Source organism: Sturnira hondurensis, unplaced genomic scaffold (assembly GCF_014824575.4).
Source record: "Sturnira hondurensis isolate 20B ecotype Veracruz unplaced genomic scaffold, ASM1482457v3 Scaffold0016462, whole genome shotgun sequence".
Taxonomy (NCBI): Eukaryota; Metazoa; Chordata; class Mammalia; order Chiroptera; family Phyllostomidae; genus Sturnira; species Sturnira hondurensis.
The window spans coordinates 4,415,565-4,442,996 of NW_028089093.1; the positions used below are offsets into that span (position 1 = coordinate 4,415,565).

Below are 27,432 nucleotides of genomic sequence, written 5' to 3' on the forward strand. Positions count from 1 at the left end.
TAGCCCCAAAGAGCAAATACGAATTAACTTTCCAAGACTGTATTATTCATAACCATTTATTAAAGCAAAGTTGACACTGAAACTTTCATGGTAGAATCTGAAGTTTGACACAAGGAGAAAGACAAGGTAATTTGGTATTTAATTAAGCCCAACTTGAATGATGAATCAATGAATACCAGTGGGTGGGAGTATTGTCAGTCGAATGGTATTGTGTGCAACATGATAACTATAAAAGCAATGAATAGTATTAAAAAGAAGTTTTCAAAGCAAATAACAGAACATTTAGCTATTCTGTATCCTAAATACTTCTGTGCCATGTGATTGATTAAACTACTTTTTTTTTCTTTTAAATACAAGTATAATTCCTGGTGTGTAATACCTTGAGTTCAATAAAAAAGAAACAATAAACCAATAATCACTCATATATATCATTAGCCTCTTCTTCTACATCAGAAAAAGACCAATTAACCTCACTATAAAAAATCACCAAAACCTCACTATAATTACTCCACTGCCTTAAGCGAACTTCTGATAAAAGAGCTCACAGAAACTGATACACAGGTCTATTAACATTAGGATTGCTCATTCTAGAATCTGTGTGGCCACAGCAGCAAGGTAGTTTCCCCCAGGCTAGTTGGTTAAGACATGGAACTAACTTAATGAAGCAGAATTATATTACAATGGCACGTGTTAACAGAGGATTCCACCCAGTAGTTCTACCTACTATATAATCAGCATGATATACGTAAGAAAATTGGTGCTTCCTACCCTTGGATCTGTATCTAACACTTTATGTTAAATACCTCTGCCCCTTCCATCTGCTCAACTCAATCACGCCTATAGTTTTCATAAACTGCATCACACATTGCAATACTTGACACATTATCTTTAACCAAACTATTCATAAAATCTAACTTTCTGCATTTAGTATCATAGGATCTAAACTGTCTGGCAGCAGGACATTTTTCAACAAAATGAAATTATACAACACAAAAAGCACAGCCTTTAAAGTCAGGCAGAGCTGGGTCTGAATTCTGTCTGGATCTTCCAATTATTAATGGAACAAACTAGGGCAAAAATATCTTTAACTGAAAGTCTTCCGCTCTAAAAGAGCAAAAATAACAATACACAGTTTGCAGATTTACTGTGAGAACTAAAGAATATGCTGCAGTCCATTCAACCTTTGTGGGGTGCAGACTATAGGAAATATAGCAGGGCCTGGGGATACACAGAAGGATTAACCATGGTCCCTGCATTCAGGAAACCCACAGTCAAAAAGGGGAGCTACTAAGCAAAGCACAGGGTATTCAGAAGTCCAATATACGTACAAAATATGACAGCAGCTTTCTGACTACAGGGTGACAGAGAGTTGAGGGGGTGCTGCTCAGACGACAAAGCAGGAAAAAACATCCAGGCAAAAGGACCAACGAAGGCACATTCAGGGAAGTGTAGGAAATGCTGTATTCCTGAGGCAGAAAACGTGAGGCATCCACCGTTGGAAGACAGGCTGGAACTGCAGGTGCCAAATGAGTTCTAAATCAGTAGTTCCCAATCCCTGCTGCACAGGAGACTCTCGGGAAGCTTGCTTAGAAAAACCAAAGCTCGGGCCCCAAACTCAAAGGTTTTGACTTACTAGTCTGGGGTAAACACGGACCATCAGTAATTTTTAAAGAGCTACCATGCGATTCTGGTGGTGGACGAGGGTTGAGAACCGCTATTATAAAACAATGTAAGAAAGATACTCTTTATCCTGAAAATAACAGGAAATGGATGTAAAGGGCTTTGCTATAATAGCTGCTCAGTCAATGAGGGCTCCCTTCCCTTATCTTCACAATTTATGACAAAATACGTCTAACTCTGAAAACCGATACCTACTTACTAAATTCCTACATATTTCTTGCAAGTCTAGGTTCTTTGACAATTTACTAGCTGAGTTTTGTTGCTGAATTCAGTAAAATGAATGAAAGTTCTTTAAAAAATTTTTTTAAGAAGGGGAAGGGTAAGAGAAGGCCAAAAGGGAAGAAAAAGGAATTCCATGTGGTGGCTTCCCATATAAACGAAATGAGGGCCTACAGGTTTCCAGAGCCATCTCTACAGGCACTTTACCACACTGCTTCACACACAGCACACTCCCAACACACTCTTTTTCTATGTAAGAAAAGGAGCCAATAGCTTGAAATTCCTACAGTATTTTTCAAAGAGCTACTTACATGAGTCCCACATGTAACCACTCATAGAATTCTCTTCTGGTTGGCTTTGCTCTCTAATTCAAATCCCAGTTCTTGATGTGGCCTTTATTTAATATAAGAAATGTTTTCGCAATTGATATGAACATAATGTAAATATGTTCAGCTTATGCAGACATACCCTTGTTTAAGGATGCATTACACCAGTCCAGAGATTATGTCATGTAAATCTCAGTACCCAGGAACCCCTAGGTGAAGTCGTATGTACCCCCCAAACTGGCTTTCCTTGGAAAAGATGAGCTCTTGCGAGGTGGTCCCTGAATTCCCCCTGCTGAGTTGCCAGGTCTGACGGCCCTGAAAGCCCCTGCACCTCCCTGGCGGCCCAGGGCCCCTCTTCCCAGTGGCCCCTGCTCCCAAAGCTGGAGGCCGAAAACCTGTGCCGACACTGGCACCAGCTCCGATTTCCCCATCTCCATTCAGGAAGTCAGGCAGCCTCATTACCTATTTATGCTGCAGCTGTCTGCTGACAAATCAGTCCCTCCATCATCCCGGCCATTAACCTCCCATTACTAGGCCTTCAATTTAAGGCCTGGACAAGAAAATGCTTACTCACATAATCCTGAAAGTCAAAGCCTTTAAGAACCTGAGCAGCCTGAGAACAATACAATATGTAGTCATACTGAGCTGTAATTAAATCTGAATGCAAAGAACCCCAGCATTTGGATGCAACAACATCAGCAGACAGAACCCCTCCGATGATTCAGCCCTGGGAAACTGATATTCGTCTTTAATGCTTAGGAGAAAGCATTAGGAGAAAGATGAGACCTTTTCCTGGCCCCACTATCGACTTAATATATGATTGAGAGTGAAGTTACTAAAACCTCCTATGTGCCACATCTTGTCATTCCCCAAATGCATACTGAAAATCGTATTAATTATAGAGTGCTATGAGAAAAGCACTTTAAAATGGTGTATGGTCAAAAGGATATATAAAATCTTGTCGCAAAGAATAATGTAAGTACTGAAAGCTAAATATAGCATAGGTGAAAGAGTACAAGGGGGGAAAGGAGTAAGCAGTTTAGCTATTGTAGTCTCTAACGAATAACTGGTCATCTCAGCTCTAAATCAGATTAATTTCAAAAGCAGACCTAGAAATAAAGGTTGCCTCTGCCAGCTGGGTCACAATCTCTCCTGGAGGCAACATCAAAAACAGGCCGCGACCAAAGAATAAAAATAAGAACTGTGAGTTCTTCACATCAAGGTTCGCTTCACCCAGTTCCGTTATGTCAATGGGCTTTTGTTTGCTTGCTTCGCTTCATCTTCCTTATATAGATGTTAGAGACATCTGACAGTTAAGGCTCACTGCCACCAAAGGGTTAGCTCCAAGCGTTTGAAGAGAAAAAGAAATCAGAAATAACACTGAATAAAAAAAAAATCCCACAATGAACAGTTGGCACATAAGATTCTATAGAATTGCCTTTGAGAAATGAATTTACGTAGGGTAAAAAGGCTTTTTCTCTCCTAGAACGAAAGGCTAAAACTACATATTTCTAGATTTTCTGCTCATGCATGTATAATACCTATACATATACACATACATAACATACACACCGAACTCTAAAAGAATCAGACTTGTTCTTTACTATCTCAGCTATCCAAATGTTTTCCAAGAACATAGTCAAGGAAAAATCTAAGTAAAATATTAAAAGAGCAAAACTCCTCCTTAAACGAAGGGGAAAAAGATAGTAAGTCTCTAACATCAAGGATACTCAAAAGATGTTTTTTCATCTCTAACTTGACAGGCATCTCCCAAAGGCATTATTTATTGGGACACAAAATGAGAGAATTCCAGAATCGCAAACCCCTCCAAAAATATTTTCTTGTTGTTGTCATTGTGGTTATTTCCCAAGTAGCTAAAATAAAAATTGGCAGAAAGAACAAACTATTTATCTTAATTACCATAATTATGAAGGGAAGAATGGAATAGACATGTGTATTGTAGAGAGAGAAGAGATTACCAGCCATCTCTGAGGAAACCATGTCGCATAACCATGGAATCCTTCAATACATCTGTAGGTCAGAACATAGCGAGAATCTGCTACAGAGGTTCAATGTGACATGAATCTGCCCTGGTCAGGTCGCTCAGTTGGTTGGAGCATCGTCCAGTGCACCAGGGAGCTTCCTGTCCGATTCCCTGTCATGGCACGTACCTAGGTTGTGGGTCTGATTCCCAGCAGGGGTGCATATGGGAGGCAATTCATCAATGTTTCTTTCTCTCTCTCTCTCTTTCTTTCTTTCTCTTTCTCTCCCACCACCCCCACCCCACCTTCTTTCTTTCTAAAATCAATAAACGTATCCTCAGGTTAGGATTAACACTATACATATGACATGAATCTGCCCCCAAAATTCTTAAACCGATGGACTCCCACATACCACCAGATGGTGTCTCCAGGCTTCTTTGAAGGATAACCCTTTCCCCTTAAATTACGGGAACACTCAAAGAATCCATTCATGACACACATTTGTGAAAAAATTCAAATACTCAATAAGAAAATTATGTTATATGTGCTGCATTACATATATCTTGGTGGACAGTCTTTCTGGGATACTGACTTTAAAAACATCTGAATCTAAAGAAAATAAGTGAGTACAATTTTCAAACAGCTTTAGTAAGAAAAATCTAAGAAGTAGCCAGGTAATGAAATTATGCTATTGGATAAAAGTGTAACTGCAGAACCAGCTCAGACTGGTCTTATCCTATTTCTAACCAGATACTGAGTTGTTTTTCAAAGATACCAGAACAAAACCACAGGTCAGGCGGTCGTAGCATGTGCAGAGAATAAATTTTTGACCCCAAGTAACACTCAGAATCACAGCCTCCCCACAACAGGATCAAAGACATGAGACTCGATCATCACCAGAATCCTCTCAGAAATGAACGGTCCAGGAAGATCTGGGGCAGAAGCTCCGTGTTCTACCTCCCCATAAAGGGTCAAATTCCATCCCAACTGAAACCTGCCCACCAGCACCGTCACATACCACCCATCCTTCCCTCACCCCAGAATTCCACCCTAAGCCCTCCACGGGGGAGACAGATCTGAGCCTTGCCTCCTTTCTCCTGGCTGGTCAGCCTCTCAAGAAATTCTTTTCTCAGAAGCCAATGTAATAGTAATGGCTTCTATGTGCATTGGGCAGTGAGCAAGAATAATGAAAGAAACTCTAGGAGTTACTTTTACTTATACCTCTATTATTTATCGGCACTAGTCACTATTAGCTCCTGCAGTAAATAGACCAGTCTGTCGCTTAATCCTTACCACTAAACACTTTCCCTATTAGAGGGAAAGGCCTTTTAAAAATACATTGACCACAAATAATCTCCCAAAGCAGGAACTTCTAAGAGATACTATTATTAGGAGAGACAGAAAACTCAACAAACCAAGTCACATTACCCATTGTACATCCAGGAAGTAAAGGGGGGTTCACACAAGTGTGTATGCAGTACAGCATGGAAAGCTTGTAATCCACTGTACCCTGGAAAGTAACTGCTCCAGAAACAAGCTGACGCTGTAGCGCTGGCCATTCCACATCTGAAAAACCTGACTAGAAGGAGTAACTGCAGCTGGAAAAGGGGGAGACAGGACACAGGTCATCACTAAAGTATCTTCTAGACCTGGGACAAGCTAACGGAGTCTAGTGAGGTGAGGTCAGAATCAAATGTCGACTGCCCCTTAGCTGTGAAATACATCTTCAGCCAAGAAAAACCCACTACTTCTGAGATTTCTACGTATTTTGATGATCATATCTGAATATACAAAGAAAATAAAGCCGCCAGTCTTACTACTCTTTTCTTCACTGACACGAGCTCGGTTCGTGGTAGAAACAATTTTGTGTAAAAAGCTGATGGAAAGAGTAAACAAATAGAATCACATGGCGCTCTGGCTTCCTTATTGCAGGGTGGCGGGGCTTGGGAGCCACCAGCTACATTAGAGCCATTCATCCCTCCCTCTGCTTCAACTGGGCCGTAACAAAGGAGCTCACACATGGGAGCACTGAGCTGTTTTCAGTGTTCCATCCATGACCCAGGCCTGTATGCTGTGGATGTGTTTTGACACAAAGCTGAGTAAACCAAACTCTCTCGGCGTTGCCTCCCCTGGGCGCAAATCAGAGATTTTAATGAGGCCTCCCTGCATTGCACGTGCTGGGTGAGTTACAGAAAGGGTTCCTAAGACATCCTGGTTCTCTTTTACAAAGGAAAAGGGCTGGGCACAGTCACTCTTTCTGTACATTTTGGTAATTTTCCACTTCCCGTTGCTCTGAAGCAAATGAATACTTTGAAGTAACATAGAGTTCACTTTTCAATTAAATGATACCCTGGGAGAATTTATTCACTTCTGAGAAGTGTGTAGGTAGTTGCTCTGAACTACCCCCCACCGAGTTTCTGGGAAGCTGCCTCCTGGCAAGGACTCCTGACTAAAACATTCCCTGGATCAGCATCCTCAGCAAACTGCCACCAAGCCGTCCTCTTTGTCCTCTCTGGCCTTCCCTGCATGCTCTGCCATCTGCACTACACTACCATGCCCTGAACCCTACTGTATACGCAGGACTCCATGAGCCCCACAGCCAACTCTGAGAAAGACACAGTACTGCCCACCCATAGTTACCATCTGGAAAGACGTGTTACCACCATACAAGGCAGTACAATAATCCAGCACAAACTGTATTGCCCTAAAGAGTTTCCCCCCTGCTTCAAAAACGTGAGTAGTTACTTATTAAAGGCTGCAGGGGGTGGTGGCTAAGACTCCAGATTCTAGAGCCAAATTTCCTGTCTCATATCCTTCCACCATCCCTTCCCAAAGTGAACAATCTTGGACAAGTTTAGGTATTTGGTAAATGGAACAACGGTAGCAACTTCTCAGGATTGGTGGGAAGACTGAATACATGCAAAGCATGCGTTTTCTTATTGTACCACGTGAGCAGCAGGAGTCTGAGCACGTGGGACTAGAACTCCGAGTTACATCGGGTGTCAGAACTGTTTTTGCTTGCCCCTTTTCGCTTCCAGAGGACGATCCCTCGGTGGCCCTCCCGAGGGCTTACAACCTCGTAATATCTTACAACCACATCGCCCTCCACTCTTGACTCTGCACCAAGTGCCTCCATATTCCCAAGTTAGTGCCTCCCTTGGCATGAAGTATGTGCTCACTGAAATGTGTAAAACGAATCCGACAACTGTTATCTCAGAGTAATAAGAACAAAAGTAACTTTTCAAATTGTAATTATCCAAAAACTAGAAAGACTTCTCGGGGATATAACCATAATAAAGCTGGTTTTCTTTGTTAGGTCTCTAGTTCTTATAAGCACTTTCTTTGTTATGCACAGTATAATTGTCATCAGCATATGCCTTTCACAGATTCTCCGAAAAAACGTTTTAACCTGTGTTCCTGCCTTCACTGTATTCCACCTACATTTGTCAATGAGTTTGGCAGTCATCTGGCTACATGACTTGAAATATGCAGTATCTGTAGGTCAGACGGAAAGGTTGATACTTTGAACTTAAGGAACTGCAATGAGTTACGTATTTCATTTCCCACCTATGAGGAAACAAACATCTGGTCAAAACCATTTTGAAAAAATAAGTGTTGCGCCTATTTGATAAACTCTTGCACCAGTTCATCAACCCCTACAGGAAGTCTGTCCTAATGCTGAATCATCTTATTTTCCCTCTTAAATAGCTAACCAAACTTTCTTAATGCAATTTAGGCCTACTTCTCCCATTTGTGAAACAATATATGTTGAAAGTAGACTGGGAAGTATGCCTCTCATCTGTAGGCACAATAGAAACTATTTGCTACTTTGTAAGCCTTCTGGCAGGCTAGCACTAAAGTTATCTACCACCCACATAGGATAATACATCCTGCGAATGGAGTGATCCACAGCCCTGTGCGCACTAAACATAAGATAAAGGTACATTTAGGTGCCTGGCAGCAATTCTGTCTTGCAAAGAAGGATCCAAATACATTATATCGTGAGGAGTTGGGGGCATAGATTACATTCAGCCACCACAGTGAAAGTTTGTATGGTCTTCTTCGACGGGATAATGTAACCTTTTGAGAGTACAGAATGAAACCGAAAATACGGGCAGTGTGAATAATTCCAAATATTCCCCTCAGTGCAGTTTTCAGTGAGACCATCTGTCACCCACCTTGTCTGGAGTAGTAGCCTTGTTACTCACGCTCGACAAACAAGCTAGCCTTGGGGTCACGGTGCTGGCTGTTCTCGGATCCTGGAATGCTCCTTCCCAGAAACCTGCCTGGTTCTTCACTCCCCACTTCTTTCAAGGCTTTTCCCAATGTCTTCTCTTCTGTGAGTCCTCATGAGCCACCCTATTAAATACAACCTATGCTCCCCACACTCCCCTTTTACTCCCAATGACCAACTGCCTTCCTGTATTTTTCCTTTCTTTCTATAGTACTTACTACCTTCCAATATGCTAAGTAAGTTACTGTGTTATGTTTTTGTCTATCTACTAGAACACAAGCCCCATGAAGAAGAAATTTTGGAGTTTTTTAGCCACTTATATATCCCAAGAGCCCCTCAACAAATATGTTTAGAGTGAACTTTTAAATGTTAGTTCACAAACCAAATCACAGAAAATAATTACACACACACACACACACACACACATACACAAGGTTAGTGTCACCCAAAACAGTCACTGGGTCTTCACTGAAAAAATTTTCATTGCAGAACTGGTAAGCTTAACCTTCACAAGAAAAGATACAAGAACCAAAGTCTATTAAACATTTGCAATCTTTTCCATTCCCTCATTATTCAAAGATAGCATGACAAAAAGAGAAATCCAGAACCTCTAGTTCTAGTGCAAACACGCCGCAGAGTACAGGAGCTATAAAAAGGCATGATGAATTGCTCAAACATAACTAAAATACCCAACAGCACAAGGGCCAGAAGGGGCAGAGACGAGTAGAGCTGCTTCTCTTGCAAGTGAGAGGTGAGGGCTGCACGGACCCAGTGGCCCTATGGGAGCAGGAAGCTCAGCCGAGACTCCATACAGACACACCACTGGTACCCCAGCAACAATAATACCTCTTCTTGGAGCTCCTCTCTCCCTCCACACTTCCTCCAGCGAGCATACGATGCTAAAATAAAAGCATATGGACGTCTTCTGAGCTAATTATTTCTCGAGAAAGAGAAATGGCACAAATAATTCACTGTGGAATAACAGATTTTGGAAAGACTGCTGAAAACTGTTGGAAATTCAGGAACACATGGCTGATTGATTAAGTGTTGAAATATTTATTAAATATGGGAATCCTCTTGTGAAAAATGGAAGTTCTTCCATTGAACTTCAGGCTACATTTGAATGCTGGGGCCAGAGCTGCCTCAGCAAGAAACTGGGCAAATGAACTTATAACTACACGTAGTTTACAACGGCAGCAAAAACAACAGAATGATAAAAAGGAAAGAGCAAAACAGAAGGGGAAAAAACAGATAATGAAGAATGACGGAAAGTTTTATTAAAAGCTATATTAAAAGCCACTGAATTGTATACTTTGAGTGTGAATTTTGGGGTACATAAACCATACTTCAATAAAGCTGTTATTTAAAAAACTACTTAAAATCAATACTGTTGTAATAAATGTATTTCAAATGCAAGGCGGTCTCAGCTGTCACTGAGGAGGAACAGGTGTAGTTATAGCAGCTGCTGCCATCTACAAAATGTGGGGAAGCTTTTCTTCCTCAAGTGTCTGTTCCTTCAGAAGTTTACATTTTGAAATACTTCAGATAAAACATGTTTTTAAACAAAACTAAAGTAAGCTATTAAAACAGAGCATCTTATCCTTTAATCCAGCTAAAAATACAGATTCTAAACTCAGCCTCGTTTGGGAACTTTGAGTTCAACCTTTTACCTAGCTGCCTCTTAAGGAACTGCTCTCCTTTCCTCTCCTCACCTCCCTGCTGGGAACAGCCCTGTGCAGAACAGAGACTTGAGAGATTTTAGCTCACACTGAAATGTTTCCCATCCCGAAGCAAAGGAGCTGCAGGGTTACTCATTCCATAAAAAAAAAACCCACCTAATACCTGAACTATATGGGGAGGTACGGGGCGGGGGGTGGGGGAGAAAGAAGAATGACCTGGTTTGCTAGATTCCTGGAAAGACCACAGTGAGAACAAAGTCGGAACTCAGAATTAGCACCAGGGTCCAAGTTTTTCTACCTCCTGGAACACTGGATGTGAATCACAGCTCTTGTAAAATCAGAGAAATCCAGTGATTTGTGTACAGACAAAATTATATGCCAAGATAATTATCATTTCTTGGTATTTGTTTTATACCAAGGAATGATCGTTATAAAAGCTAAAAAAAACCCAGCTAACCCTTGTTGTTTGGCATGTTTAACTTCGACGCCAAATGCTCAGCTATAAGCTTTATGCCTATCATCCCCCCTTCGATCCTCACAGCAATGTCTAAACTGGGTATTATTCTTATTGCTATTTTATTGGCATAAAAACTCAGGATTAGAGAAGCTAAGTGTGTGCCAAGCTCCCACAGTTAGTTAGGGGCCAAGGTGGCCTTTGAATCCATGAAATCTCATTCCAGGTATTCTAACTCTCAATCATTACCCTATAACACTTTTTTAATAGACGAATACTATATCAGGGATTTATTTTACTAAAAATCAAGATGTATAAACATTATAAAACTAGCACATTCTCCAATAATAAAGTAATACACAAACACAAAAAGAATCATGAAGGGTTGACATGGATGATATCAAAAACATTTTTTAATCTTCTACAACAAACAATAACCAGAGAATGAATAGATGAGCCACAAAAAATTGCTAAAGTATTTGCAACAGGGGTAGCTAATAATAGAACAGAATCCATAATATATTTTAAATGCCTATAAATCAATCAGAAAAAGACAAATATCCCACTAGAAAAATGGAGAAAGTACAGAAATGTTTAGGTCTATTAAAGAGAAATACAATCGCCAAAGGTGCTGTATCTCATTAGTCATCATAGAAATGGACAGTAAAATAATGAAACACCATTTCACCCATAATATTGTTGGAGATTTAAAAGTCCTATGGTTCTAAATGACGATGAAGATGGGGATACACAGAAATTCTCATGCGCTGCTGGTAGGATGTAGGTGCTATTTCACTTCCAAACATATGCCCCACAGAAAGACACACACATGGATATATCAATGGCATACACTATAACAGCAAATATTGAAAAATAACCTATAAATTCCATTAAAGGGAAAATAAATAAATGATAGGTTTATGAAATGGAAAACCAGATAATAATAAAAAAGGATTAATTCAATTCTTTTACCTGTATCAACATAAAAGACTAAAAATCAAATTTTAGAAGTGGCCGAAGTATCTACGTGATACCAAATATGTGTATTTTAAAAACACACAAAATAGTTAAATTATTTATGGAAGTATTTATGTAGTAAAAGTATGAAGACAAAGCCAGGAAAGATGACTCCAATTGCAAGGTAATTCCCTTTAAGAAGGAAAGAGAAATGAAAGGAAGGAAGAGTATCAACTAAATCTATAATTTTACATCTTTAAAAAAAAACAGAACTACCAAATTTTGTTGACTCTGGATGTGAGCACAAGAGTGTTTGTCATATTATTCTACTTTTTTGTATGTTTAAACCATTTCAAAACAAACATTTTACAATTGTGAAAATAAAAGTTGTCCTAAAAAAATTCTCACAAGCACCTTCATAGGGTCGATTTCATCGATGCCACATAACACATAGGGGATGAATTAACATAACCATAGAGCTACCTCTAGTACTGTTGCCAGGAAAAGCACCGGAAACAAAAATTAATGGCTGGAAGCTTCCAGCAGGCACCCATCAACCCCACCTTCTAAAACCTTTTCCCAGAGCTGCCCAAAGGAGGCGCTGCTTCCTAGCACCAAGGCTCATCTGTCAGGAACCCTGTAAGACAATTTTAAAACCCTAGGGCACACCATGACCCATTCTACAGGACAGAGAAACCACTTCAGTGTATGTACCACGGCCAGGATTTTTAGAACAAGACAAAGAACAGAGTACAGTGAAAAGCATACTGCTGCATGTATTAAAAATAAAAGTATTGTTTCGTAACGACCTGCTTTGATCTTTGGGGTGTGTATGTTTTCATGTTTACACAATGACTTTCACACAAGTATTTATAAGAGCATTATGCATAATCCCCCAAAAGTGAAAAGGTAAAACAAATATCCATCAAAGTGAATGGATCAATAATGGGGTATCATTCAGCAATAAAAAGGAATGAGGTACTAACTCATGCTACAACATAATTAAGCCATGAAAAGATTATGCTACATGAAAAAAAGCCAGTCACAAAAGAGCACACAGCGTAAGATTCCGTGAATATGAAGTGTACGGAACAGGCGGATCTATGGGGACAGAAGTAGGTCAGTGGTAGCCTAGGGCTGGGTTTGGGGGTAGGCAGTATGAGAGAGAGCTGCGGGAATGCGCATGACTTTTCTTTTGCGGTGATGGAAATGCTTGAAAACTGTGGTGGTGGTGACAGCATCACTGTTTGAATACACTAATAAACTTTGAATTGTATACTCTCGTTAAGTAGATAAATTCTATGACATGCAAATTATATTTCAATCAAGTTCTTAGGAAAACTAATTATATAAATAATTAGTTCCTGAGATTATACTAGGTCAGCTGGAGTCATTTCTGTGCACCAGCTACTTGAGCTTAACACTGTCTCCTCCCCACCACCAGGGCTTGTTTTCTTTTCTCATATTAAGCCTGCATTAAGATCCTTTATTCACACGGAGCCATATATGCTTGAAAACAGTTCAGAGGGCCATGCTCCCCATCTCTACTTATTCTAAAGGGACCATTCTCCTGTGGTGTTCTTTCTGATTTCAAACAGATGTACAACCTTTGAGGGGCATGGAGATTTCATGGAGTAACAGTACTATCTGGGTAATATCTACCACCTAACAAACAAAAAGTGTAAATATTTTACATTAACTTGTTAGTCCCCATGAAAGAGGTAAAAATTGGAAAAAAAATAAAACAATTATTAGACAAGAATGCATCTGGAATTTATCTATAAAAAATAAAAATAAAAAAGAGGATGTTGTCCTCAGTTGAAGGCTATGGTTAAAGGGGGAAAAAAAGTCCCAAGAACAAATATCCAGGGACTTCCTCGGCTGAATATGTCCTATGAGGTCAGATCCATCAGAAATACTGTATGTCACTGTCCCAGAAGACACACATCACTATCTTAAAGAAAATACAGCTCCAGGCAGCAAATGGCAAAATCTGGAGAATAAAGTCACACACAAAGGTTAAACAGCTTAGACTTATTTTTGTTGGGAGAGACAGGGCTGTAAACTGACATGAGTGATTCTGTCACAGTGATGAAGGCAGCCAGGAGACAGCAAGGCGGCTCTACATGGTAGAACGACGGTGTGCCGATCACTGTCCGAATTCCCACTGCTTGCTCCAGTGTTCCCTCTCTCCATCATCACAGCCCTGCCTCTCCTGATAAACCCCGACTCAAACCTGAAGCACGGGGAACAGCTATTTCAGTCCAGAGGCTCAAGGGGATGGGACTCTCACAGGACATGTGCTATTATACCCAGGGCGGCTGTGCTGGGCCGGCACGAATACATTTAGGGGAACAGTAAGGAAGGGGTCAGAGATAAGGCACAAATGTGGAAGCAGGTTCGCCCTCCTCTTGAACCCACCCAACAAAAGTCTTTGATAACCCACAGGAAAGAAGTACTGCAACTGTTGGAAACACATCAAAAATATATAATGTCAGTAACATTATATATGTCGGTCACAGAACTTCTTCCTGCATCTTTGAGACAGCAGACGGAAACAGAGGCAGACCATAAATATTTGCTGAGCATCAACTATGTGTGAGACGCAGGGCTAAACACTAAACAAACGATGGTGGATACAAACGACAGCTCCAGCCTGGGATTCAAGTCTAATTCTTGGGGACCCCTTCTATTAACACACCCAAGTTATCCCCACCTCCCAACTCACACCAACCCACACAGACGCAGGGACAACTTTATGATTGCTCCTTAATACTGACTGTGAATCCTGCAGTGATGCGGCAAAGGTTCATCCTGAAAGACTTTGAGAAGTGACAGGCTCAGCAAGTGTGAAGGGCGAACTGAGCGTATAACTCAGCGTTTAAATCTAGGGGATTATGAGCGATGAGAACAAGGAAAAGGACTTTAGAAAGGTGGTCATTCAGCAGTGAGGAGCAGAAGGGACACTTGACTCTGTACCCAAAGAAGAAAATAGAGACAATTTAAGGGGAACAACAGACACAAAGGGGAAAAAGAAGAAACACACACATATATAAACAGGCTTAAAGGTAAGCAGCAAAGGGTAAAGCTTGTTGAATTATCATACATTCTCCAGATCCCAAAATAAGTACAGCAACATGCAGCAGGGATGGTCCCCAGCACTGAATGTAAATAACCTTTCAGAGACTTGTTTTTGACTGCCATTGCTAAGAGAAAAAAAGACACTTGACAGAAAGAGTGGGTCCCAAGGAAAATGAACAGAACAAGGTTAAGTTCACGGGGAAATGGCAAATGGAAAGAAGCCATACAGGGTCCTGGCCAGGTAGCTGAGTTGGTTGATACACCGAAGTTGTGGGTTGGTTCCTCTGTTAGGGACCCATATGAGAACCAACCAATTAGTGCATGAATAAGTGGAACAACAAATCTTTCTCTCTCACTCTCTCTCTCAAATCAATAAAAATTTTAAAATTAGAAAAAAAATTGGTTAAGTTATGAATAGTACTTTTCCTTCATTAAATATGAGAGAACATTGTCTATGCAAGATCATTAAGAACTCTAGGAACATCACACTAAACTTACCTCAGAAATTAAATTAAATAAGAATTCTTAGTATCTCAGCACCAATATTCCTCTCCCATTTTTATCCTAGAGGGTCCTGAGAAGCAACAAAAATCACTGTACAGCACGGTCTGAAAGACCCTTATCCGGCAAAATAGCTTCACCTTTGGTGACACTGAACACCCCTTGAATTTCCCCCACTGTCTTATCCATCAATATCGGTCTAAGCTTAAAGGTACTTTCATGAGAAAGTAAGTTTGAAAAAAAAGCCACGGAGGATACAAGTTTTGATTCAGGACTGCGAAACTGCTCTCACATTTTATGATTTTGTGCGGCTGATTTAGCTATAATAAATAGTACATGCCCAGTCTCGATGGCTATGTATGCCCGCTGAGACCCACGGCTGGGCTCCCGGCCAGACCCCTGCCTGACAGTATGCTCCAAGGACATGAAAACTCCACTAGGGACTTTGTGGAAATCTGCAGAATCAGATTCTGTGAAGTGGCGGCTCTTTCTGCAGCCCGTTGCTCTCTAGTCCAAGGGAAGAAATCACACTTGGAGAAAAGCTTAAGCTATGGCCAGTCCTAGCAAATTGTGTGTATGAGCCTGACCCCAGTATCCTGACCTCACCGGGGAAGGAAATGGAGGCAAGCCTACTGAAAAGACAAACCGAATAAATAAATAAATTAATTAATTAATAACCAACTAATCAGCAAAGTTAGAGACACGAGGCCAGTGCCAAGGAGCATAAGTGGTCTAAGAAAACTGCCGGCCCACAGACACTAGCACGGTGATCACCAGAGCGAAAGGGGGAGGGGGTGAGAGAGGGTAAAGGGGGATAAATGGTGACAGAGACTCTGGATGGTGAGCACCCGGTACAATGTACAGGGGACATAAAACCATACACTGAAGCCTGTACCATCTTATTAACTGTCACCCAATGGATTCAATAAAAACTAAAAGGAAAAAGAAAAACTGTCGACCAGTTCTGCCTTGGGTAGAAAACTTTAAAAACACTTGCAAAACACAAGAGCTCTTAAGGCCTGTCTGGGAAAGTGATCATCGATTTTCCATCTTCAAAAACTGATCTGATGTCCTTTATTTGGGATCAAAAAAATGCAACAAAAGGGCAACTACTGCTCAGTGCTAAAAATCTCCTGGTGCAAAATTAATTTTTAAAAAGGAGAAGAAAAATGTTGATTTACCCTTGCTGATAAGTAGGATTCTGAAAATTTTCTTCAATATAAACAACATATAGATTATAGAGCAAGGATGGGGAATGGGGGGGTAAGAGATTAAGGTCTTTATTCTCTCTCCAGTTATAACTGCTGATTTTTCTGGATTTGGTTACAGAATTTTTTAAATTTTATTTTAAATGAAGTTATGTATAATAGCCTGTGCTGGAGAAAACAGACTTATATCTCAAAAGCAACTCAAGTGATGATATTAGAAGTAAAAAACACCTAGAAGTTTAAAGTCAGTTTTTACATATGAAGTATTTATATTTATATTTTTAAGTTTTCATTTTAATTTCATTTTTAATTACAGTTTACATTCAGTATCACTTTGTATTAGCTTCAGGTATGCAGCAGAATGGTTATGCAATCATACGTGTTACAAAGTGGTCCTCCCCATATTTCAAGTACCCACCTGGAACCACACAGAGATATTACAATGTTATTGACTGGATTCCCCGTGCTGTAATTTACATCCCTGTGACTGTTCTGTAACTACCAATTTATACTTCTTAACCCCTTTACCTTTTTCACCCAGGCCCCACCCGCCCCCACTTTGACAACCAGAAGTATTTCTGTTTTTAAAAATGAAGCACACTGAACTCTATTTAATTATGTGTAAAATAACTGTAATTATCAAAGGGGGCTATAAATTCAATATTTTAAAAGACTAAAATTATTCATGCATTTATTCATTTAGAACTCTACCTTGTTCCAAAAAGGATTTCAGATTGTTTATATGGACAATTACAAGACAAAATAAAACTTTTACATAGATGAGAAAATTGCAGTAGAAGGAAAATTCATTACTTGAATAAATATTTATTAAACACCTACTCAGTACCAATGACTGTTCTACACCATGGACATGTGCCATGAATGAAAAGACCAGATCACTATTCTCATAGTCTATATTCAATGGCGGCATACTGGAAGAAAGACAGGAAACATATCAACCATTGAAAAGAATGTCAAATGCTAACAAGTGTTACAAGGCAACAGAGTAATGTGATGCAATATGCAGGGGTGAGGTGTGAATACTTTAGAAAAATGGACAGAGGGAAGCTCTCTGAGATTAATTGTCTTTTAGCCTGAATATTTATTTTAATCAAAGTACAACATGCATATGAAAATGTGCACAGATCTGACCTCCAAGACTGATAAATCTCACAAATCAAGAGATATCTCCACGTGGCTGGTGTAGCTCAGTGGATTGAGCACAGGCCTGCAAACCAAAGCATCACTGGTTTGATTCCCAGTCAGGGCACATGCCTGGGTTGCAGGCCATATCCCCTATATGGGGTGTGCTAGAGGCAACCACACATTGATGTTTCATTCCCTCTCTTTCTCCCTCCCTTCCCTATGTCTCTAAAATAAATAAATAAAATTTTTAAAAAAGAGAGAGAGAGAGATGTCCAATGACTTTTGAGCAGAAATGGGAATGATGAGAAGGAGCACGCTGATAGGCCAGTTATGAAGCTGCTATGAAAATTCATGCTGTGACTTTCACTTTGCAGAAGGCCACAATTTGCGTCTAAACTTTTGGCATCCAACTAGAAGAAGAAAACACAGTCACAGCACAAATGTCTCCTCTTAGTTCTGATGAGACACCATGTGTGCTATTCTCCAAGACTTGGATTAATGCTGTAACTGGTTCCTCAGGAATATTTCTTACAATGTCCAAAACATCCATTAGAAAAACTCTGGTGGATGAATGAAGAGGTCTAGGAAGTGATTGAGAAGACTGATAACATATTCAGACACCAAACTCCTGTGACTAACTTAAGATCCAAAGAGATTTAAGAAGAAAAGAAAAATCCCTTAAATCTTAATACTCAGAGCTCCTCAGCCCTAGGTACAAACTGGAATCCACTGGGGGGACTTTTTAAAATGCCCCCATCCAAAGGCTATAATTTCAAGGATCATTTCTATCATTTGTTAAAACACCCCCATCCAGGATCCCTGGAGGTGAGGCTAGGGCACTGTGGAGGATTAGAAGGTAAGTCTCCATATTTAGTTTCTTTAAAGTGAATTTCGGGCAAATTAAACTCCAACAAACACTCAGGGTGCAGACACTCTCTTCTGTCATTTAGATACGGACTCAGAGATTTCCTGTGCTTACAAGAATGTCTGAGATAGAAGTAGAAATGACACCTGTGTTTAGAAAAGAACAGAAACGCTAAAATGGCATCAGTCCACTGCTGGAAGAAGCGAGCCAGGAGAGAGACATGGGTAGGGCCAAGAGTTCCCTACAGAAACAGCATTAGGTGTATTCTAACGCAGGGATAAATGGGTAACCACACACTTAAAAGGACTATTTTCTTCCTTTTTTTTCTAAAGATTTCATTTATTTATCTTTAGAGAGGAAGGGAAGGACAGGAGAGAAATATCAATATACGGTTGCCTCTCGTGCATCCCCTGCTGGGAACTGGCCTGCAACCCAGGCATGTGCCCTGACTGGGAATCAAACCACAATTATCTGGTTCGCAGGCAAGGCCCGTGCTCAATCCACTGAGCTATACCAGCCAGGCTAAAAGGACTATTTTATGTGGATTTCTAACATTTTCTTTGAGACTCCATTTCCCAATACTATTACTTAGTTGTATGGCCTTGGGCAGGTTAATTAGCTTCCTTAAGCCTCAGTTTTCTCAGTGATGAAATGGGTTTAATAATCATATCTACCTCATAATGAGAGATAATGCATGCAAAGCACTCAGCACAGGGCCTGGTACATGGCAAATGCTCAATAAATATTAATTCTTCTTTTTCAGCTTTCACTAAGTATTTGCTGTCTAGTGCTTTCATAAATAATGTGAACACATCCAACTGGATGTTCTCAGAAGCTACTGTTTTTGATTAGTATTGATTGTTTACTTATAAGTTTACTTGTAAACTTATTGTTTACTTACATTTGGAACTCTGGAGCTACCTGTTCTATGAAGACCAAAAAGATATTTTGTACCTTTTCTTTTAAAGAAGGTCATAAGAATATGGATCCTTGTTTAGCATTTGGTGTTTCTGTTTAATACAATTTTGAACACAAAAGTACATACACAGTGTTGGTGTTGACTGCCGAATACTAAAATCTTTGATTTCCTAAGATTCTACTAATCAGTGTACACATCCAGTTGCAAAAGAAACAAAACACACACATCCTTCAAGAGGTGTTTTCACCTCTTAAATGTTGACTTTTTATATTCCATTCTCATTCTCAAGGTAGCAGAAATGAAGCATCCCTGCTGCGCTCTGCTCCTACATTACTATGTAGCTTTAAGAAATTTTTTTCAAGTGCTGAAAGAAATAAATACTTCCAATGGGGCAGATGTAAGAAATCTTTGACCCCATGCCCTGGCTGGTGTGGCTCAATGGATTGAGTGCCAGCTGCGAACCGGTCACGAGTTCGATTTCCAGTCAGGGCACGTACCTGGGTTGCAGGCCATGTCCCCAGTAGGGGGCAGGCAAGAAGCAACCACATGCTGATGTTTCTCTCCTCTCTTTCTCCCTCCTTTCTCCTCTCTAAAAAATGAAATATTTTTAAAAAGAGAGAAATCTTTGACCTCAGTGTTATTGAATAACATCTACAGAAAATGCTGGTGGTCTTTACCATTAGGCCAGTTTAGTGCGGTGGGTAAGCACAGAGTGCACAGATGGTGCAGTGGAGCCGAAGTGCCTGGGTTCAAGTGGCCTCTCCGCTACCTACCAGCTTTGTGATTTTTCAGCTGACAAGTATTACCTGTCATATGATTCTTGTGAAGATGCAAGGAGTTTATGCACATCAAGTCTCCCCCCAAAAAATCTGGTACATAAAAAGTAATCACATAAATTACTGTAGATTAAGTATTGTAGTACATACTAGAACATATATGATAACGCTATTGTATTTTTTCCTTTTCCTGATTTCTCTTTCCTGCCTCCTTCTAACTATTCTCTTCAAGCTTTCCTCCTCTTCTTTGGCTCTCCCCACTCCTTATGTTAGCCTCTTTTTCCCCTTTAGGGCTTATCAATGACACTGAATGATAAATGTGACCCTATCTGAGCCCCGTGGGAGCTACTGAGCACGACAAACCTCACAGATTCCTGCTCTGGGTGTGTCTTGGCAAGGAAGTGGCCCCCTCCATGGGCTTTTGGGGAAGGGACAGAGTCATTAAAAATGATAAAACGCTTGGTATTCTTTGAAACTAAGAAAGCAAATAAAACTAAAAAAAATTATCAACCCATGAACTCTTAGAGTAATTCATAATTTTTCAAGCATAGGTATAAAGAACTTATGAAAGACAGGTTCTTTCTGTGCACAGTAAAATGATTAGGCATAACTTCAAAGATGCTAGAAAGAAATATTTACAAATTGGGAACTCAGAGAGTAAAGAGAAGACTTGAGGGAAACTCCTACAATGTACAATTTCATTTTCTTTGAACTATTTAATTGGTACAAGAAGAAGGTGGGTAGGAGAATAAAAACGCATTAAGAAATGCCTCCTTCCTATTTATAGCAGCAGGACTAAGATTTGATTGGTGGCAAAACTTTATCAATATTGAGCTACTTAGGTTTAACAAACGCACATGAAGAAAAACCAAGGTTCCTGCTATCCTTGCAAAATACTTCTAAAACTGTGATTCCTAGGAGCCCTTTTCCGCCAGGGAAGCAGCACCGCAGACAATTTACCATCAAGCTGACTCAGTGCTCCCAAGTGAAACAGCACAATTGTAAGTACAGCTCACCCTGCTTAGGCACACGCATAAATGCAATGACAGAAGCGGAGCTCCTACCGCTGGCCGTCGTGCTGCCATCTTGCACTCTCCCCACTCATTAGTGATTATCAAAACTATGACAAAGCACAGGTCTACGTTCTTGGCACCTGAATGACTACTCGAGAAGCTACAACACTTTCCAGGGAAAGAGAGAAATAAGTAGCCCATCTATTCACCGCCAACAAAGACATCTGACCAAAAAAACAACAACAACAAAAAAGAAATCTGTGTGTAGAGAAATGTAACCGCCGGGTGAAGAACAAACTATTGAACATTTATGGGGTGACAATGCAACAAAATAAATCACCAAATAACCTATCTGCAATGCTACAGAGATCTGTCATGCATGGCTAGCAAAAAAGGAGTAACCATGAAAGTGTTTATTCTTAGAAATAGCAATTTCATGATCACCAGCATCAAACCACACTGAGGCTCAGTAGGTGGTATCTTGCCCATGTGGGTGTCGAGTTAAAAATACATATACTTTTATCTGCAAACATACATTCCTTCAGCCCAAAGAATTTCAAGTCAGAAAAAACACACTGACAACTTAGAATATCATAGTTGAGTGCTACTTTGCAGGACTGAAATTACTTCAGACTAGGCAGACAACCTGGAGGCTATCGAGGTTATCCACAATCAAACACGAAGTCACTGACTAGCACTTCTAGGACTTCATGGCACAATACACTTTCGGTATGGGCTGATCATCCCACTTGAGATAAACATAAAATATGAATTCAAGTAACTGCTCATGTTGTAAAAAAAATCTTTTGCAAAATGGACTCATAGCAACTGAATTATTATTTCACACTAAATTGCCAGAATTTCCACAGAACTAAAAAAATACGTGTTCTGTTCCCGTTAGTGATAAAAATGAAATAAGGACACACAAAGAGTAAAATTAAGGTGTTGTGTATCATCACAGTTCTTATGAGCTATCTGAAACACTGAGTAATACATGGCTGGTTTTCTTCCTCTGGGTCATGGCTTAATCTTACCAGGGGAGAAGTAATATCTGAATTAGTTTAGATGACCTTTAAGGTCTCTCCCATCTCTCCTGATGTTAGACTCTGCTTAGTTATGTAAATTTGAATAATTTGTAACTTACTCCTGGGAATGTGTTAAACTCAGGTAATGAAGGCGCACCATTTTTTGCATTAAAGTGATGCCATGAAACTGCTAAATAGTACTCACGTAGCCCAGGGGAATTTGTCATTTAAGGAAAACTCATATAGTGTTTACAGTATGCCCAGCATTGTTCTACGTGCTTTATAAATATTAATTCACTTATACAATATTTTCAGTCCACTTAGAAAATAAGTTCTTATGAGGCTTAATGAGTAGGTGAATTGGCATTTACCTATGAATTAAACAACCCCATTCACTTACTCCTTAAAATTAAAACTATTCATTTCTAACAACTAAGATTATCCCACAAAAACATAAATCTGGTAAATTAACTCCTTATGAAATCCTCAGACTGCCTTCAGGACAAATGCCAGTCTCCCCAGCGAATCATGAAGGTGCTGCAACATCTCTCCACTTTCCCGTTTTGTCTCATGTCTCCCTTCAATCCTGACTCTTTGCGGTTAACAAAAATGTATCCTGACTCCCAGGTGCCTATGTACCTGCTGCCCCCTGGCTTTGATATTCCGTTCCTCTCCCTTTAATCTGGCCAAGTCCTACTCACTCTCAAAACACAGCTCACACAGCACCTCCTCCAGAGAGTCCATCCTGACCGCTCACCTGGGATGAATAATAGGTCTTCTCTACTTCCACAGCTTTCTGTGATCACCTCCAGAAAATCACACAGATGGGCAGAATGTAACTGCTTCTTCATCCATCCGTCCATCTTCCTACTTGTCTGTAAACCTCTTAAAAGCTAAAACTAAGTCTTTTCTCTCTAAATCCCCAGGGCCTTGCACTAAACTTGGTACACAAAAGGAGCTCAGGTATATATATGCCATTAGCCCTGACTGGTGTGGCTCAGTGGGTTGGGTGTTGTCCCATAAACCAAAAGATCACGGGATCGAGTCCCAGTCAGGGCACATGTCTGGGTTGTGGGCAAGGTCCCTGGCTGCGGCTGTGTGAGAGCCAACTAATCAATAGAAGTTGTTTCTCTTGCACATAAATGTTTCTTTCCCTCTCTTTTCCCCACCCTTCCCCTCTCCCTAAAAAACAAATAAGTAAAATCTTTAAAAAATAAATGCCTTTATATAAACAAACCAACAAGTAAGTATATGGTTTGTTAGGTGACAGAAAATCATCCTAATTTTATTTCTGAAGTAGAAAAAAATCAGCTAAAAATATCTATGGGTAGCTAAGATGCCATAAATTATATCTATTCAATTACCAAAGAAATAACAAGGGCCATATATAGGGATGGGCAAAAATAGGTTTACAGTTGTAATACAAATAATGCAATAATTAAATAATAATACAAGAATAAACTCTGTTTTGCAGACTCACAACTGTAAACCTGCTTTTGCCCGCCCCTGTACAATCAATATGTTTTCAGGTTGAATTATAGCTCCTGAGGAAACTAGAAATGCCAGAATGTAGGAAAACGCCTTAGTTTACTAACTGTAGGAAGAGTTGGCAAACTGTATATAGCGAATAGGCCTTTTCGACTCTGCCGGATTCAGTCCCTGTATTAATGATTTCTAACCACGGTTTAAGGAGCACCGTAAGCTGCAAAGGCCCCCCAGGAGATCCAGACATCCAGCCAGATGTACTGTGTGAACTCTGAGCCAGGCACTGAGATGACTTCCTGTAATAACTACTTCCATGACAAGACAGTATCTTCACTTTCATTTCTGACTTGAATAAATAATCAACTCATGCGGTTTAACCTAAATCCTACCAATTCATTCACACCTCACCAAAAGTCGGAGCAGTTCTTCTCAATTCTGAGGTTTATTGCTGTAGAAAACAGAAACTGCAGGAGCCCAAGGTGTCTTCTACTCCAAGTGGGGACGCCTAAAAACCAAAGAACTGCAGAAGTAGCGCTCCATAAATGAGAAAAAAAGAGGGAGAACTGGCCTGTTTGCCAAAAGTGGCGGTCTTTCTCAAACACAGAGAATGGCAGAGATTCCTGCAGGCATTACCAGTATGAGGCAGAGTCGGGCATTCCCAGATTCAATCCTGCCGTTTTTTTTTTCTCCGTCCCTACTTCCTTCTGTCTTGCTCCCTCTCCGAGAATGTCTGTGATTGGTTTTAAAGCACTGGCTGTATCAGCAAAAATTCACACTATGGGAAACTTTAAGGGATGAAAGACCCCATGTCTTCAGTGAATAAATTGCAAGGAAAAACAAAGACATAGAGGAGGGAAACTTTACATTTAAGAGACTTAAAAAAACAAACAAAATGGGGAGAACTTCAGAAGTGGGATGGGAGTAAGAGGCAGAAAACTACTTGAACAACAATTTAAAATTTTTTTAAAACCCCACTAATTAGCCCTGGCTGGATTGAGCACAGGTCTGTGAAGCAAAGGGTCACTGGTTCGATTCCCAGTCAGGGCACATGCCTGGGTTGCAGGCCAGGTCCCCAGTGAGGGGCCTCTGAGAGGCAACCACACATTGATGTTTCTCTCCCTCTCTTTCTCCCTCCCTTCCCCTCTCTCTAAAAATAAATAAGTAAAATATGTTGAAAAAATCCCACTAATTAGTCAGAAGACATTATTTGGTTCCTGAATCAAACAAGCTTAAATATATGCACTACATATATATGTATTTATATATTTAACATATTTATATACTTAATATATATTTATATTAGATATAATATGGTTACTTTTTAAAAAGAATCTGTATCTCTTAGAGATGCATAGTGAAATTTTTTTAATAAAATAATATAATTCACTTCAAAATAATATAGGAAGGGGAAGTAACTATATGGGCTATAGGTACAACAACATTGGTAATTGAGTTGATTATTTGGTAATTAATATGAGTTATTAATTGTTGAAGCTTGGGCTTCACTACAATATTCTATTTTTGCATGTATTTGAAATTTATTCCTCTATAGAAATAATTCTAATGTTTTTAATAATAAGACAGTACCCCTGCTTTTTTTCAGTTTTACTATGGAGACAGGTTAAAATAAAAAAGGAAAGTAGATATTTACCAAACATTAATTCAAATAATGGCATCTTTCATTAAAGGCCTGGCATATTAGATTTTTTACTACAATAATCTAACTTTGATGACTACTACTATAGCTCTTTAAATTAATTCCTCACTTATATTAATAACTTTAACATTGGGCTACAAATACAAATTTAAATAGTATTTTTCTATTTTTACATACTTTACCCATACAGATAAATTATAAGTTGGCTTCAATTAAGTTTACAAATTTTCAACTACATGAACAAGTTGTATCTTAATATGCACTTACAAGTAGGTGAACTTCTTGCCAGACTGATGTATGTAGGTTTTTTAAAAAAGTTTATAGAGCCCCAAATATTTACTGCAATTAACCAGTAAATTCAAAATAATTTTCAAGCATACCTGTGGATGTGCGATAGTGATCTAAGTACTGGTAATTAATAAAACTTAGATTGTTAAAAAACATACTTTACAAATGCCCAATAAATAACATGACCCTAATTACACTAAGCTGCTACCAACGAAGAAAGCGGGGAGGTGGACTTCTCTGGTACCCACATATCGAGTGAGCTGATAACCTTGCAGTTCAGCTTATTTTTATGGTTTCGGTTTGGTTAGAGATGTCTTGGTTGGTTTTTCCCATTTTTTAACAGTACCGAGTGTGGTTTAAATCACTTATAAAGTCTTTGAGCATTACAACAACCACAACCATAATGACTCAAAATTCTGTTTAGATATTCTCCTTCTTGCCCATGCATGGACCTGCTTTTGCTTGAGAGAGGTGAGAGGGTCTCCGCCCTTTTGCTCAGCTGACGCACTGCTAGAGGCGTCCTGCACAAACTCCTCTCGAGCAAAGTCCTTGGTCAGTGATGGTTTGAGGGTTTTGTCCCCCTTTCAGTTCTTTTTGCACAGGGAGCGCTCTGCAGGACTAGCATTAGGATTGCGCTCATTTCACCTAAGACACTGCATCTCCAGGGCAACCGAAAGCAAACGCGGAGTCGCGAGTGAGCCCTGCAGCGCGGAGGACCACCCTCTGCGGACCGCGCCTCTCACCTGAGCGCCGCCCGGGTCGCCCCGCACCCGTGTGTTCAGCACGTCGTGCCCAGTTTCGTCTTCGCCGCCAGAGCGGTAGATGAGCCGGAGTGGCACGATGCTCTGGCGCTCCAGGAAGCGGTTTTCGTTCCTCCTCTCCGGATCCGTCAACGAGGCGTCTCCTCCAGGCAAGACGGGGAGAAGGAGGGAATGGAGAGAGGAGCGGAAAATAATGACCCTGACTCACACTCTTCAGTCCTGCGGTGGGACCCCTTCCCTCTGAAATTTCCACCGCCCCCTCCCTCCTGGACCCCATCTGGGAAGGACGCAGACACTGGTCGGAGAGCCTTGGACCAGCTCCTCTGAAAGCATCCAGGATCGGGGCCCAGAAGCAGAGCACCCCTTTCCCAGCCTCCGCATGTCTCTTCTTCAAAAGAAAAACAGACATTTGACCGAAGGCTTCTACCGCATCCGCGCGCCCCCACACGTATTTTTGCTCCACTTCTCACCACCCTCCCAAATAAAAAAAATCTCCCCTCGCACTCCAAAATGGGGATGCGCCTTTGCACTGTGCTTGAAGGCTAAAGAGATTCCCAGGAAATGGTACGTCCCCAAGCCACAGACAGTGGCGAACTTACCTGCCCGGCCGCAGCGCGCCGGGGGGCAGGTCCCCAGTGCGCAGAGCAGCAACAAGGGCACAGACGCAGCCGCTCCCTGCATGGTGCTGCCGTCAGTCCGCTTCGCTGGAGACGCTCAGCTCCTCATGCCCAGCCAGCCGGTCCGGCTCCCTCGCCCGGCTTCCCCCGGTTCGCCCGGGCCACCCTCTCCCAGCCCCGGCCGGTGCTGCGGCGGCCCTGGCGCTGCAGCCTCCACCGCTGCGCTGCCTCAGTGCTGCATTGTGCTCCGCGGGCGCTTCCGCTGGTGGGGGGGAGAGAGCGAGTGCTGCATTGGGAGGTTGGCTGTAGCTAAGTGGTTTCTAGCGCCTCCCACCTAATCCTTTGGCAAAGGCTCCAGCGGGCGACAAGCGCTCTGCAGGGAGCGAGCGCCCGGTGCACTCGCCCCTAGTGCCTAGTGCGCGCGGGCAGGGGCGCGCGCACCAGAGTCTCTGGGAAATGTAGTTCTCTCTCGCGTCCCGTTCGTCTCTACCAAGGAGCGGACTGTCGGAACAGTGAGGTCTTCTACAGCCTGTAGAGGGGAGGGAGAAAAAGGGAGGAA

General features: G+C 40.9%; 1 protein-coding gene across 7 annotated transcripts in view; it reads right to left on the minus strand.

The window, feature by feature from the left end:
• Window positions 1-27,219, minus strand: part of ADAM22 (ADAM metallopeptidase domain 22) — a 231,285-nt gene extending 204,066 nt beyond the window's left edge. For all 7 annotated transcript variants that reach the window (XM_037066113.1, XM_037066112.1, XM_037066110.1 and 4 more), the window contains exons 1-2: window positions 26,856-27,219; window positions 26,239-26,399 (exon numbers count right to left, since the gene is read on the minus strand). In XM_037066113.1, coding sequence (XP_036922008.1) covers window positions 26,239-26,399; window positions 26,856-26,937 — 243 coding nt within the window. In that variant the 5' untranslated portion in view covers window positions 26,938-27,219. The remainder of the gene's footprint in view (window positions 1-26,238; window positions 26,400-26,855) is intronic.
• Window positions 27,220-27,432: the final 213 nt, after the last annotated feature.